Source organism: Lepidochelys kempii, chromosome 1, assembly GCF_965140285.1.
Source record: "Lepidochelys kempii isolate rLepKem1 chromosome 1, rLepKem1.hap1, whole genome shotgun sequence".
Lineage (NCBI taxonomy): Eukaryota > Metazoa > Chordata > Testudines > Cheloniidae > Lepidochelys > Lepidochelys kempii.
Genome location: NC_136380.1, coordinates 177,452,282 through 177,467,718, shown reverse-complemented (window position 1 = coordinate 177,467,718; position 15,437 = coordinate 177,452,282). Strand labels below are relative to the sequence as shown.

The 15,437-nt window shown below is 42.9% G+C and overlaps 1 protein-coding gene across 1 annotated transcript; it reads right to left on the bottom strand.

Moving 5' to 3' along the window:
• Nucleotides 1-1,160: 1,160 nt before the first annotated feature.
• On the bottom strand, nucleotides 1,161-14,673 carry HSPA13 (heat shock protein family A (Hsp70) member 13). Its single transcript, XM_073303790.2, has 5 exons — nucleotides 14,545-14,673; nucleotides 9,941-10,281; nucleotides 7,380-7,593; nucleotides 6,027-6,194; nucleotides 1,161-4,337 (listed from the first exon to the last, which is right to left on the bottom strand). The coding sequence occupies exons 1-5, from the start codon at nucleotides 14,567-14,569 to the stop codon at nucleotides 3,658-3,660; spliced, it is 1,428 nt and encodes a 475-aa protein (XP_073159891.1). The 5' UTR covers nucleotides 14,570-14,673; the 3' UTR covers nucleotides 1,161-3,657.
• Nucleotides 14,674-15,437: the final 764 nt, after the last annotated feature.

The window sequence follows — 15,437 nt, the reverse complement described above, 5'->3', positions numbered from 1 at the left end:
GTGTCGAAGGGCAGAGGTATAAAACCTTTGAGTGCTCTGCTAAAGAGCCAGCTTCCCCCTGCTTTCCTGGAGGGTGGCCGGGTGTATGGGCCAGGACCCTTAGCAGGGAGCCCAGCTGCAGGCCCTACTGAGGGCAGGCTCAGTGCCATCTGCTGAGCCTAGTGGAACCAGGTGTGTTGATGACTGGGAAGGCTTATAAACCCAGGGAAGAGCTCAGGAAGGAGGTGAGCCAGGCAGGAAGATAGGAGGGCTGAAGCTCTGTCTTTGCTGGTTGATACAAGCCTCAAAGGCCAGAGGACCCAGTGAGGGGTCAGAGCAAGGACAGGTGTTGGGGAATTGGGACTGTACAGCCACTGTAAATAAAAGAACACAGGTGTAGCACCTGCCAAAGACATCTGAGACCCTTTCTTTAGCCAGCCCAAGCCCCCGGCACAGCAACAAGGGGAAGGAAACTTGTGCCGCCCTGTGACAATGCTATAAAAACTCCACGGCCCACATGTGGCATAACAACTGTTTTTCTGTATATAAAAGCCAGGGCCAGTGTTAAGAGGTAGCAAGCTGGACAATTGCCTGGAGCCCTACAGCCCAGTGAACAGCGCAAAGCTAAGTTGCTCAGGCTTCAGCCCCAGGTGGTAGGGCTCAGGGCGCTGCAATATTCCTTGCAGTCCTGCCTGGCAAAACTTTGGCATTCTGCCCAGGGCTCTAGTGAGTCTAATGCCTGCCACAGGTGGCTGACCCTCTGGAACCTGCTCAAAGCCACCGGATCCCTGGTTGAGAACCACTGCTCCAGAGGAGAAATACTCCTGCAGTAATATTGAGAAGGTTAAATATTTTTACTAAGAGGCCACATCCAGCAAAGTTAGATTTCATTTTCTAGAAACCTCATTGGACAATGTCTGTGGAATGCCCAAATCTGCACCATACAGAATTTCTACAGCATGTTTCTAGTGACCGTATTTGTCACTATTGATTTAATAAAAAGGGTTACAACAATTCTAGATAAATCAAGTTGTTCAGAGCTGCTCCTTCACTTTCCTAGCCCATATTACCACCTTTTGTAGGTCACTGGTGCACTTCCTTCTCCCTGCCCTTAGTTCTGCTTCATTTCTAACAGCAATGCTTCAGACTAAAATGAAGTCCCAAGGAAAGAGAAACAAAAGTTTGTCAGGCCAAATGCAGTTACCTTTATTTAAGAACATATTTTAAAAGGCTGTATATGAATATCTCTGAAGGATGACATTTTCCCCGAATGCAGATGATATACATGTCAACCTGTAAACTGACAAGATTTTAAAATATTGACGAGGCATCACCACTTCCAAGACTGCACTCCCTTGAACCTCAGCTACATAAACTCGTCTAAGTAAAGTTAGGTGGTATAGGGCTACAGGCATCAAGATTTAAATAGGACTAGTCATAAAAACAGAACTCCAATCTACAAACAGTGGCATTTAGTTAAATGAAGGACCTTGATAGTAAGTTGTGCACTGGGGAAAATATACAAAGTACAATATTTTGTTTTGTTTAAAATTCAGTGGTTTGTGCCAAAATACAGTACCAAAAATTAGCATTTTAAGACCAATTGTAATTCTAACACCCTTAAAAAAAAAAAAAGCTATGAATAAGACTTACAGCAGGGTAAGCCCTAATTCTTGCAGAGAGTTCTGCATCTATGCAAAGTAAACACAGAAGTATTTGCACAAGAAGGGCCTGAAATAGCATCTGCATATTATTTGAGAGAATTGTACTGCATACTGATATTTGTCCATTATTTCTTTGAAGGGACTTCAAACTTTAAGTTTGTCATTCGTATAAAAAAAAAGAAAAGGTAGTTTCAAGAATTACATACCTACCCCTGCTAATTTTTGTAATTGTACAACCACTTATTAAAATATTTCCCCCTCTTGTTGCAATAGGGCCCATATAAACACAGGCACGAGGGCCCTTGAGAACAAAGAATTTCTGCTATTTTTCTTTCTCCACACAGAAAGCTTCTTGGTTTTCCTTGGTTACAGGTCAAAAGCTACCAGCAGTATCATCTGAGATACTTTACAAATTCAGAGACAAGGCCACTTTAAAATAGTTTAAAACACACTATTTTGATGGAATGGGTCTGCCCTACTAAGTGCAAGCCTATTACTGAAAAGTCTCAAAATGTAGCAGATAACTGTTCATTTTAAATATTTTGCTATTAAATCTCACATTTAAAATACAACTCATTTCAGATTTGTTAAGCAAATTTTGCTTAGTTATCTAGTTAGGTGATAATACCCTCTTCGTTGACTAAGGATAAAACAACATATATAAAAGAGAGTTCATTTGGCTATTCAGCATTTCAATTTATCCCTTCAAAAAGAACACAATTAGACAAGTTTCTTTAAAACCTTCCTCCAACAGTTGAGACTGTAGGAGTCAACTTCTGCTCCTTGTGTTTATTAACCCGCCAGTAGTCAAAACCGTTATCAAAAGCAAAAGGCTGCAATATTACTACATTTACATCCCAGTTCCTGTGCTACTTGTATGGTTTTTCTTTACCAGACTACACCTCACAATTATCACTCCATGTCCACTTCACAGAGTGGGCGCAAGCATCAGGAACCTGAAAACATGTAGACACCAACATGATAGGCACCAGGTAAAAATAGTTGGGATTCATTTTATTTTTAGGGAGAAAGTTAATAAAAAGAAGCTGTAGCAATTCTCTTAGTTGACTACCAACGCATTTCATGGTAGGGATGTACTGGCTGAAGAACTTGAATGGGACCCTTCCAGAGCCTAATGTGCTTTTTTCATTTAATATAAAATTGGCTTTATAAAATCGTTTGGCTGCATGGCAGGAACTACAGTAATGATGGTATTATCAGGTGTCTGCCCACTGGAGAAACATCAGAGGGACCACAGCAGCCTCTCTAGCTGATGACAAACTGAATCATAGGAATCTGTTAGGAAAATGCATTTTAAAGCAGACACCAGCGTAACAGAATGAAACAGCTAAAAAAATTCTTAATTTTTTTTGACCGCAGTAAGTCTACATTAAAAAGAGACAAATCCACAAATAGTTTCAGCAATAACACTGTGCTGTTATAAACAGCAGCACAAGAATCTTAAGTGAAGTGGACAAATAGACAGTATTCAAAACAGGAAAATTGCATTTAGAAAGGTGCTTTGAAGTGCTCAACTGAATCAGTTTAATAAATAAATTTAAGCTGAACATTATTTGAGCTGTCTGCATTAATACTGCTACACCTCATCTCACAGTACATACGATCTCCACCACAGGTTCAAGCTCATGATTACATTCCACTTTCGAGTTTTCAGGGTCTGCTAATAAAATTTAGCAAGAAAATGTGTGCATTTTATTGGCAGTAGCAGGTTTTCAAAACTATCAATTCAGGTTTTCATCCCACATCCAGACGACAAACCAATGGAGCAGAGGTGGGTTGTGTGTGTCCATTATTTTTGAATTGCTAGTACCTTTAAAACATGATAGAGCCAGCACACAATAAATGGTCTAGCAACACTTAAATGGAACAGAATTAAAAAGGTATATATTACATGGCTAAGACTAGGTTTCACTGTTTGTTGGGTAAGTCTATGCACGGTCATGAGTAGATTTTTGAAACAGTGAATAATGGAATGTGACAAGAACAATGAAGTTCAGTTGAAGTTAGTTTTTCGTAAATGCCTATTAGGAATTTCTACAGCACTGACTTGGAGGGGCCAGGACCCTCCAACAATCCCAGCTTGGATAGCTACACCCATTACCACTGCCAAATCAGGATCCACAGAGGTGTTGGGTTCCTTTCCAAAGAACTCTTGAATAACTCTGCGTATCCGGGGAATACGTGTAGAGCCTCCTACTAATACAATCTCATCCACTTCTGTCTTGGGTAGATGTCCTTGCTTCAACACCTGCTCAATGGGCACAAGGATCTTCTGAAAAAGGTCCTCATTCAACACCTCAAATAGTTTTCTTGAGATTTGTGTTTCAAAGACAACTTTCACAGTGTGGCTCTGTGTTTGTGAAAGGTCATCCCTTAAAAGGTTTATCATACCGTCTTCCATTTGTGAAGATTTGGCTGTAATTACGTTTTTTTTTTTTATCTGTTCTCCTTCTGAAACAGCTTTTAGGTCCTTCCTTTCTGGCATAGTAAGAGAGACTCTGACAGGAGAAGACTTGTGTAGAGTTAAATTTAACTTGACTGCTTCCACAGCCTGCCTAAGTCGATGTATTTCTTCCTTTCTGGAGGGCACCGAGCCATACATTCGATAGATTTGGTCATACAAGTACTGCAGCAATCGCTGATTAAAGTCCTGTCCTCCAAGTTTGTTGTTACCTAAGATACAAAAATATATCAGGTCACACACAGTATTTCAGAAGGCACAAAGATGCCCTTTATGTCATGTGCAGGACATTCTCATGGGACTGGGAAAAAGAAACGTTCACAACTATAGTCCCAACAGTCAGTGGCACAATCAGAAGTATAATCACTTGGGGATATTTTGTTTGTAATGTGATTCACAAAACAAGACAAGAATGGTCTCAGGTTCTCTGTTTCAATATGCATAAATGAAAAAGCAAGGGGTTGGGGATTTTAGAGGAAGTATCTTTAAAAAAAAAAAAAAAAAAAGTCCACAAGAACACTAGGAAGGGGTTTGGTTCGCAGAATGTAAAATTTGAAATGGAAAATATTTGCAGCCTGCTGCGATACTATGCAAGTCAATCTTTTCCATATTCCCAACTCACACTCCAAGTCTTAGTTACTGTCTACATCTCTGCCCATATTAGACATTTTCACTAATAGCAGCAAGATGAAACTCATGAAGGATTAGTGCCTCAACTCCTGGAGCTGAACTTTGTTAAGGACTTATTGAATTTTAGAGCCTTCATATTAAAATCATATACTAAGGGACATTAATGTGCACCAATAAAGGCTACTTTTGAGCCATAAGGTATCTATTCTGTCAAGTTCTTCCTGTGGAAACGCTGATTCCCAGTAGGAGTTATTTCATCTCTTTGATCAGTGAGCTTCAAGCTCTGGTAACGGACCCATCCTATACTAGGCTTTATAGGTATGTAGTGGAATAGTGCACTCATCCCAATTTCCCTCCTAATGTGTTAGTTCCACCTTAACCATCCTTCCAACAGTTTTCGGATACCCATGCCTGCTCTTCATAAGATTGGCCTCTTGAGTTTTCCAATGGAATGTGCAATACCCATAAATATTCAGTCCATCTTTTTATTTCAACTGAAAAAAGGAGTTCATACTGTTCAACAGAACCATGTTGAAATGGCTGACTGCATTTATTACTCTTTTGCTTTCACTAGACAGCGCAGCAGATGTCAAAGCCCATTGAGTCGGGAATATCAACAATAGTACTCAGCCTCAGATCTGTCTGAATCCAGGTCATCTGCAAAGCAATTTGTGTTCACTACATAGGTTTACAAAGCATTGCTGCCAGAATTCTTTGCCAAGTGATGAATCAATCAGTTTGGCATATTTGTGTTACAAAACCTGTTTCTGGGTTGACCGTGTGTGAGCTCTCCACCCCTTAATGTCTGAACTACAGCGTAGCACAAAAGGGGACTGTTCTAAGGCACCCTTCAATAATATGGCAAATCCCCTTGACTCAGACAGATGGAGGTAGTAGAATGCTTTGAAACGCCACTAGCTCCAAGCACAGTAATTGTAAACGCACAAATGCTCAGGTTACCTGTGCACAAATGTGACAATGACAGAAAATTAGACCACAGCTTCTTATGTTAAAATCAGCCAAAGAATGGAAGAATTTCTCTTAATTAAAATCAGTTGCAAACCTAATTTTAGAATTATGGAGAGTAGAAATAACATTCAGGGGACCAGTAGGCCACCTAAAGTTCTAAGGTATGTCAATCTCAGCATGTCAATTTAGCATCCCTTTACAAGTGATTTTTTTACATGTATCCACTGAAATTATGTAGAACTAGTTTTTAACTTAAGAAAAACCAACATGTTCTATTGAAGTATAGGGTGACTTATCCTTACCTGCCATCGCTCGTGTCAGAAACATCCCTCCTTGTTTATTCAATAATGAGACATCCAAAGTTCCTCCACCCAAATCCACTACCAGAACATTAAACACATCCACTTTATGGAGACCATAAGCCATAGCTGCAGCAGTAGGTTCGTTAATTACCCGTAATATCTCCAACCCTGAAAAAGCAAAACAAGTTAACATTTTCTCCACACAACTGATGAGTGGAATCTATTGTACTACACAGTTATTAGTAACCCAGCCCAGTGGCCAGCAAAAAGCTGGCTAATATGATCATAGAATCTGGCATTGTCCAACAATTGCCAATGAGTGGAATGCAGGTTTGAAAGGCTGCAGCCAGAGAAGGAAGCACTGAGCTGCACCTCTCCTCCTCACTGCAGCCCTGCAAACCTCCTGCAGGCAGGGTAGCAGTAGAGAAAGGGGCTGCAGTGCAAAAGTTGGGGCTTTCTATCTGGGGCCAAAGAGCTGCACAGGACCTCTTCTCTCCAAGGCTCAGCATCTCCCAGCGTTTCTTCCCCTGGGTACAGTTCCCTGGCAGGACACAATCCAGAAAGCACAGAGAGAGATGCTGCGTAGTGCCAGGATCCTGGCTACAGCTCTCCCTCTCTGCTACTGCCCTGCCCATAGCATCCTCTCCCAGGCCACAGCCCCTTACCTCCTGTCCACAGGCAGGTTTGCTGCGCTGCAGCCAGGAAAGAAACGTCAATGGGACATGATTTGGTTAGTAGCAACATTTTGTTGGGAACCAAAGCTGTTATATCTGGGTTGCTATTAAGTGGAATCTACTGTATGTTTAAACAGAAACTCTATGAAAATATTCCATTAAATAGTGTCAATTTTTGTTCAGATTGAAGTAAAATATAAGACATTTAAGAGAAGTTCACAGGGAATTCTACATCTGCCATAGCTTTCATTTTTTTGTTTTTAAGATAAACTTGGAATATCATTCTTAAATTTACTTCTAGAGCAGTCTGTCAGAATGAAAACTGATTGAACAGTTACCTCAGTGTGCTTTCTCAGAGGAGGTGAGGTGAGGTGGGGTGGGATGGTTTGTTATCTTGTTTTTGAGTCTGATTTATTCCCATGAAGTTTCCTGTATAATTTTCTCGAATTGAAAATTTCCAAAAAACCTATTTCCTTTAGTGATACTTGGGCACACTGCTATCTGTACTTGCATTAGCCAACAGCACTTCAGATCATTTGAGAGTTCCCTGCTGTTCTTGGTGATTGCCACTGATTCTCTGTTGCTATTCTACATTTCACAAACAACTTAGTATAGATGAGTAAACCTCAGGGTAATTCAAAGAGTAGAGGGGAAAATACCAGAAAGAAAGATGCATCACCTGCAAGGTTAGCTGCCTTAATAGTATAGTTCCGTTGCCTTTCATCAAACTCTGCTGGCACTGAAATGACAGCATTAGAAACTGGCATGCCAAGGTACTCCTCTGCCATCCTCTTTAATTTCAATAGCAGTTGAGAGCCAATATACTCAGGTGAGACATTATATGTTTCATTGGTTGTCACTGAAAATTCAGCTGCTCCATTGTTGCTGAAAATCTGAGGGGGGAGGGGGGGAGAGGAGAGAGAGACAGCAAAACCCACAAGTGTGAAACACAGCCCATCTTTCATTAAACAAAATGAATGAGTGAAATTGTACTTGGATATGTAGAATACCTGCTTACTCCAGAATCTACTATGTGGTGGCTTTGCCAGCCTAAAACATTCTATCTGAACCAGTTTTCTTTACCTTCCATTATGAATGATATATGACATGAAGGCATTCAAGTTGCCAGAAAATGTGCCTACAGTACTTTGATCTATTTGGGCAAAATAGACGAGTGAGTCAAAATCCAGAAGCCGGGTCACACATCAGAATTAATAATCCTACACAACAGCACATCTAAGGAATGAAAACAGTTCTTTTGAGGCAAACCCTAAGTCTACTCTACTGCTAAAGCAGAAATTATACAGGACGTCTCAGCAGACACGCATGTATATAGGTACTTATTCAGTCCACATCAAAGGAGTTGCTGAGTGCTACTGTACCACTGAAGATTTATTTTATGCAGACTCCCTGCACCCACTATTAGCAGAGACAAGAGAATGATTTCCGATGCCTGACTTAGTACCCATTGTTAAGTATTTTATTGTGCTAGTTTCACCATTATTGAAAGACAGGTTTGTAGAACTGCTACTTTCAGGTCCATTTATAATTATAAATGAACTGCATAAAAAAAGACAAACAATGAAAAGGAGTACTTGGGGGGGGAAAGGAGGGGAATAAACATGGGGAAATAGTTTTACTTTGTGTAATGACCCATCCACTCCCAGTCTTTATTCAAACCTAAGTTAATTGTATCCAGTTTGCAAATTAATTCCAGTTCAGCATTCTCTCCTTGGAGTCTGTTTTTGAAGTTTTTTTTTGTGGAAGAATTGCAACTTTTAGGTCTGTAATCGAGAGACCAAAGAGATTGGAGCATTCTCCAACTGGTTTTTGAACGTTATAATTCTTGACGTCTGATTTGTGTCCATTTATTCTTTTACGTAGAGACTGTCCAGTTTGACCAATGTACATGGCAGAGGGGCATTGCTGGCACATGATGGCATATAGCACATTGGTAGATGTGCAGGTGAACGAGCCTCTGATAGTGTGGGTGATGTTATTAGGCCCTATGATGGTGTCCCCTGAATAGATATGTGGACACAGCTGGCAACGGCTCTGTTGCAAGGCTAGGTTTCTGGGTTAGTGGTTCTGTTGTGTGGTTGCTTGTGAGTATTTGCTTCAGGTTGGGGGGCTGTCTGTAAGCAAGGACTGGTCTGTCTCCCAAGATCTGTGAGAGTGATGGGTCCTTCAGGATAGGTTATAGATCTTTGATGATGTGTTGGAGAGGTTTTAGTTGGGGGCTGAAGGTGATGGCTAGTGGCATTCTGTTCTTTTCTTTGTTGGGCCTGTGCTGTAGTAGGTGACTTCTGGGTACTCTTCTGGCTCTGTCAATCTGTTTCTTCACTTCAGCAGGTGGGTATTGTAGTTGTAAGAATGCTTGAGGGTAGTTGGGAAATTGTAAGTGTAAAAGACTAGCTATCCATAATCATGGAAAAAATGCATTGAGAACTATGAAAGCTGTGTATTACATAATGTTTACAATTCAATTGAAGTTTACTGAAAAACACTATTTTGGTTTACATCTTATACAGTATCAGCAGATAAGGTCCTACTCTGTGCGTTGTGACAAAACAAGGCTAATACTCAAGTAACTACAGGAGGGGGGAAAGGATTAGTACCCTAGAAACTCTCTACCTGTAGTGCATTTCTTGTTGTATAAACTAGAATTAATAAAAATAAATGTATTCAATAAAGAGGGAGGCTCCATTTCAGAGAGAAGATTCTTGCATGTTTCAGTACCCTCCTGCTCAGAACAGAAGAGGATCATGTATGTACTGTATCCACAAACCATCACATCTAGTAAATTCAAATTTGGCGTTTGCCAACATAGCAACTCCCATTGCCAAATACTCTTCTCTTAGATTTTTCCTTCTGCTGTGAAACCAGTTGTTTTGCTCAAGTTCCATCCCACTTCTCTCTGCCTCAAACTCATATGCCTCAAAACAGTCCAGTATCATAGGTATAAAAATAACATAGGTATAATAGCCAAATGCAAAGTTAATCAAGAATAAATACCTGTACAATATATGTTATTATTTTATCTTTATTTTAAATTTTTGCAATTTCTATGTTTGGATCCCACCAGCACAAAGACCATATTTTGTTCCTGAAATGCTACATTCAGGGTTCTGCATCCTGATGATCAACCTGCCAGACAAAGGCAATTGGATCTGCTCCCTCTGAACACCATATATATAAAACTAATTTGGATAGAATTGGTAAAGATTGCTATCTGTTTACCTTAAATGGATATCTGCTACTTTCATTTTTCAGCTCTTCTGGAGTGAAGATTTTCCCTATGAATCTTTTGGCATCATATACCGTGTTCTGTGGATTAGAATCTGCTAGTTCTAGGCCATCATATCCCACGTACACATCTGTGTCTGTGAATGACACTATGCTTGGTATGCTGTTATGCCCACTTTCATCTGAAATAACTTTCACCTGCCCTGTGCCAGGAAGGAACACGCCAACAGAGCAGTAAGTGGTGCCAAGGTCAATCCCAATCACTTTTGGTGTAGGCATAGGTAGATACTGTTGTGCCAGGTAACCAGCCAACAACAGGGCCAAGACAGCTGAACCTGTGAGAGCGATAAAAAGACAGTATCAGAGCATCCATCCAAACAAATTTGGAAGTTCTTCATAGCTATAATACTAGTTGTGACAGTGGTAAATTGAGTGCCAGCTCTGGCCAAGGCCATAAGAACTGAAACTCGTAGCTGGAAGCCAAACCAGCTCACCTGTATGTTGGTTTTGTTCAAAAGAGGTATTAGTATTACAATATATTTAGTGTTTAGACTATGAAATGCTTGTAAATTGCTGCACGTATTAATCTCACTTGTAGTATCTGTATTCCATTCTGTAGGGAAATACACAAGTTTTACTTTATAACCTTGAAAATGTTTGCTCTGAATTTGTGAACGCAGGCACGGGAATTGTGTGTCTCTTCCCCCCACTGTACATTAAGAAAACCTATCAAGATTAAACAGGCCATTAAGAAACATCACAATACAAAGGACTGGCGAAAGGCCCTATCCCACCTTGGAAATGCTACATGCAAGGGAGCTTCTCAAATGGACTGTAGGGCCAAATGAAAAAGATAAAATAAGTTTACAAGAAAATTTTTCATTTCTTTTCTGTTTGAACTCTCACTGGGTCAGAGACACTTAACTAAAGCAGAGATCTCCAGGGCCCTGAAACTGAATTGACAGATTCCTATCCCTGTCATCTTTATCAACCATATATGGTATGCTTGCTTGCTTGGTAGCACCTGTAAATAACTTTCTTATTTCTTTTTCCTAGGTAATAAGCCTTTAGATAGTTTATTATGGGACTGGCTACAGGTGTTGTCTTTAGTGTAAGATCAAAGGGTAGATAATGAGGGGTAGCTGACCGGTCTCTTGGGACTGGAAGCAACCTGAATATTTGGTGATTTTTATGTAAGTGACCATTTATCACTAAATCCAGCTTGCGTGGATGGCAAAATAGACTGGAGAGCCCGAGGGGATGGTCTGACACTCCACAGTAAGACTAGTACAGTGGCCCAGGAATTCATATTTGTTACTGAGTTGATGAAATCTAATTATAGAACATGCCACCAGTTTGGGGTGTTCTGCCCTGTTTTTGACAGTCTACCCTGAAGTAACACTCATGGCCATGAATCACTCAGCCAGCATGATATTACTCTGCTGTGTATAAATCCCTCCACTGATTCCACTCAGTATATATATATTTACTCTGATGTAAAATTAGAGTGTGAAATCACATTGTGAAACTGCTTTGTGCTTAGTCTCATTTCCTCAGAAGTCAGCAGCAAGCTTGCATCTGGCAATTCAGGCAAATTACTAGCCACTGAAGTGTAACAGACAAGGACATAAGATTTGTGAAAGTTTAAAGAAAGGAATGGTAAATCAAAAAAACAAAATAATGTTGCAAAGTGATTTACAAATAATAATAAATACTCATCTTCTATGTGAGGTATGTAAGTATAATCCCTACATTACAGATACTGAAAACGAAGCAGAGGCTAAATGAATTGATCAAGGTCACACAACAAATCAATGACATAGCCAGAGTAAGATCCCAGGAGTTCCTGGCTACTAGTCCATGGCTCAAATGACATCTCTGTATTTCGCTCTCCTGCTTATTTTGAAGACTGTCAATATAAATATACATACAAAACATGAGCTTCCCATGTCAGTCAAAGACTAGTCATATCTTCCAGAGAGCAATAGCCTGATGTTCTAGTATTGGGACTTTATTTTAAGCATAAAAGGCAGCATGGAAGATGGCATAGAGATGGGAGAGGTGAGGCTGAAACTGTTGACAAAGCCAAGATACATGATAAGAGAAGAGACCCAATATGAGAGCTGGGTAGGGTCAAGGCCTGGGCTCAAATGCAAGAACAAGAAATGTACGTTGTATAAATTGCACAAAGTGGAATCAGTGGAGGGATTTAAAGATAGGAGCAATAAGGTAGGATCACAGGGAAAAGATGATGTTAACATGTATTTCTGACAGATAGGAAAGGAATTGTGTGTTTGTTTATTTTTACAGTTATGCTTCTTTTCTGAAGAAGAGTGTTTGAATGATTTTGGAGTGATATTCTGTATAAGACCTGTACCAAATGGATATGTCACAAACAGAAATGATTCAGGCATAAGTATCCGGAAAAGCCAATTTGAGAAGATAAGCTTCATGCCTAGACTTGAAAATATTGACAGTTTATGGCAGATATGTTCAAATTCAGTGTCCCACATCTCTGACATGTCACAGGCAAAAGCACGAGACAAAATAGTCTTTGAGAACCTTTTGAAGTTGAAGCCATACTGCTGTAACCAAATGTAGGTCATGACCAGGAATACATACAAATCCTTGTGAACTGACTGGCCAGAGTTACATGAAGATTTACATATGAAAAGAAAGCTCAGCGCTAGTAACAGATCAGAAATAAGGAAGAGCTTTTAGCAAAATAAATAAAATACAATTAGAACAACAGACTTTTGTACCAGTCAGCACTCTGACGGCAGGATTAGGCAAGAATTAAGACTACGGACATGTCTACACAGAACTGTTTCTGACTTACCCACTTGGGTTAAACTAAACAGGAACAAGCCATCCTTTTTCCAAAATGAGAATCCACACATGAAGGTAACCAGAAACAGCTACTGTGCTTTAAATTTACACCCTAGCTCAGGGGTGGGCAAACTTTTTGGCCCAAGGGCCACATTGGAGTTGCAAAACAGCATGGAGGGCCATGTAAGAAAGGCTGTCCCTCCCCAAACAGCCTGGCCCCTGCCCCCTATCCACCCTCTCAGAATCCCCAATCCATCCAACCCCCCCGCTCCTTGTCCCCTGACCCTCGGGGATCCCACCCCCTATCCAACACCCCCCCCCCCCCGCTCCTTGTCTCCTGACCGCCCCCTCCCGGGACTCCCCGCCCCCATCCAACCCTCCCTGTCTCCTGACCGCCCCCAAACCTGCATCCCATCCAACTGCTCCCTGTCCCTTATCCAACCCTCCCTTCCCCCTGCTCCCTTACCATACCGCTCAGAGCGGCAGGACAGGCTTATTGGAAAGCCTGGGAGGGCGCAAGCCGTGCTGCCCAGCAATAGCGGTGGGCCAGAGCAGTGCCCGCTCAGCGGCGTGGCTGCAGGGGAGGGGGGACAACAGGGGAGGGGCCGGGAGCTAGCCTCCCCGTCCGGGAGCTCAAAGGCCAGGCCGGATGTGGCCCACGGGCCGTATTTGCCCACCTCTGCCCTAGCTTAATCCATGTGAACTGTCAAAGGCAGACAAACCCTGAGTGTTACTATTAACCCCATAACATGCCATGTTCAGGATCTATTGACCATTAAGGCACTAAGACTGGGCTCTCCACATGGATCCCCAGGAAGGAGATCAGCAACAAACCTGTGACAGATGGAAAAGGTTATCATAAGAACGGCCGTACTGGGTCAGAACAAAGGCCCATCTAGCCCAGTATCTTGTCTTCCAACACTGGCCAATGCCAGATGCCCCAGAGGGAATGAACAGAACAGGTAATCATCAACCATTCCCAGCTTCTGGCAAACAGAGGCTAGGGACAACATCCCTGCCCACAACCATTGATGAACCTATCCTCCATTAATTTACTTAGTTCTTTTTTTAATCCTGTTATAGTCTTGGGGCAAGGAGAGCCACAGGTTGACTGTACGTTGCGTGAAAAAATACTTCCTTTTGTTTGTTTTAAACCTGCTGTCTACCAATTTCCTTTGGTGGCCTCTAGTTCGTGTGTTATGAGAAGTAGTAAATAATATTTCCTTATTTACTTTCTCCACACCAGTCAGGGTTTTATAGACCTCTCCCATATCTCCCCCTTAAGTCATCTCTCTTCCAACCTGAAAAGTCCCAGTCATACTAATCTCTCCTCCTATGGCAGCTGTTCCATACACCTAATCATTTTTGTTGCCCTTTTCCGAACCTTTTCCGATTTATCTTTTTCCAGATGGGGGACACCCCTATTTACCGCTCTCCACCCATCAACTCTGCTGCTCCTTTGTGCACGTTCCTACATAGGGCCCGCTGCTGCCCTACAAGCTCCCCCCCGCCGGCCGCAGGCGAGGGGCTGGCAGAGCAGCTCAGCCTCCAGCCTCCCTGCCGCGAAGGCCCCCCGAGGCCGCCCACTGGGGCCAAGGGGGAGCCGAGAGCGGGGACCCGCAGCGAACCTCCCCCGGGCACACAGCGGCCCATTCCCGAGCCCGGGGGCCCGGACTCTTCCCCCCGCCCCCGAGACCGACGGGGCCGCCCCCGCCTCCGCCCAGGGCTGGCACCGGCCCCGGCCCCGGCCCCCAGCCCCGCTCACTCACCCAGCATCGTCATCTCGCCGGCCATTGCCCCAGCGCTCGGGCCCGCCCGCTCCAAGCTGCCGCTTGTCCGCCCGGCTTCCGCACCCGGGGCCGTTTGCTGACGCTCCCTTTCTGCCAGGGAGAGGTTTGGAAACCCCCGCTCCGCCCGCGCGGCCCCCTGGGAGGTGGAGTCCGCTCGCCGCCCCCTGCCCAGCGCCGCTGCACGGCCGCAGGCTCCATAGAAACGACAACTCCCGGCAGCCGTCGCGTGAGCGACGGTGCGTCCCCGCCTTGAACGTCATCAAAACCAGCGTCCGCGTCCCAGTGCGCATGCGCGCAATGAAAGGGCGCTGGTCCGGGACGTGGCTCGCAGTGTCTGCTGGGGCGGGTAGTCTCATTCGTTCTATCCGGGCACTGCGAGCAATTCTCTCTTGTGGCCACCCCCGCTGCGAGGCATGGGTCAGGCCCCAACGTCATCAGATTGGTTATAAAACGGGGGGAGGGCGGGTAATAAAATGGGGGTTTTTTTGGGTTTATTGCTTGCCTGGTTTTCAAACATTGTTGGGAGCTGTAGCTCAGGAAAGCTTATGTTCAAATAAATTAGTTAGTCTCTAAGATGCCACAGGTCCTCCTTTTCTTTTTGCGAAAACCCAGAAGGATGCTCCAGGTAAAACCTGAACAAGTGGCAACCCTACGTGGAGATCACGTTTTCCAGTTTGTATCCCCAACCTGGAGGGCTACACGTTTAGGAAAGCTGAGAATAGAAATTCATATAATTCTGTGTTTTCAGGACCTAGGGCATGAAGAAAAAACACCAAATATGGCTAATCTGTGATAAATATTACAAGTTGCCAGGGAGCAGACTGAGCCTCTTCAAGCACTATTTCCAGAGTCTTAATTCCCCTCTTGCCGCC

Bases quoted from the DNA above. Each gene is read 5' to 3' on its own strand.
- HSPA13 (XM_073303790.2), bottom strand. From the start codon at position 14,569: ATGGCCGGCGAGATGACGATGCTGG. The intron at 10,282-14,544 runs GTGAGTGAGCGG...TCGCTCTCACAG, and splicing joins CGGCGAGATGACGATGCTGG to GTTCAGCTGTCTTGGCCCTG. The intron at 7,594-9,940 runs GTAAACAGATAG...CTCCCCCCTCAG, and splicing joins GTAGCAGATATCCATTTAAG to ATTTTCAGCAACAATGGAGC.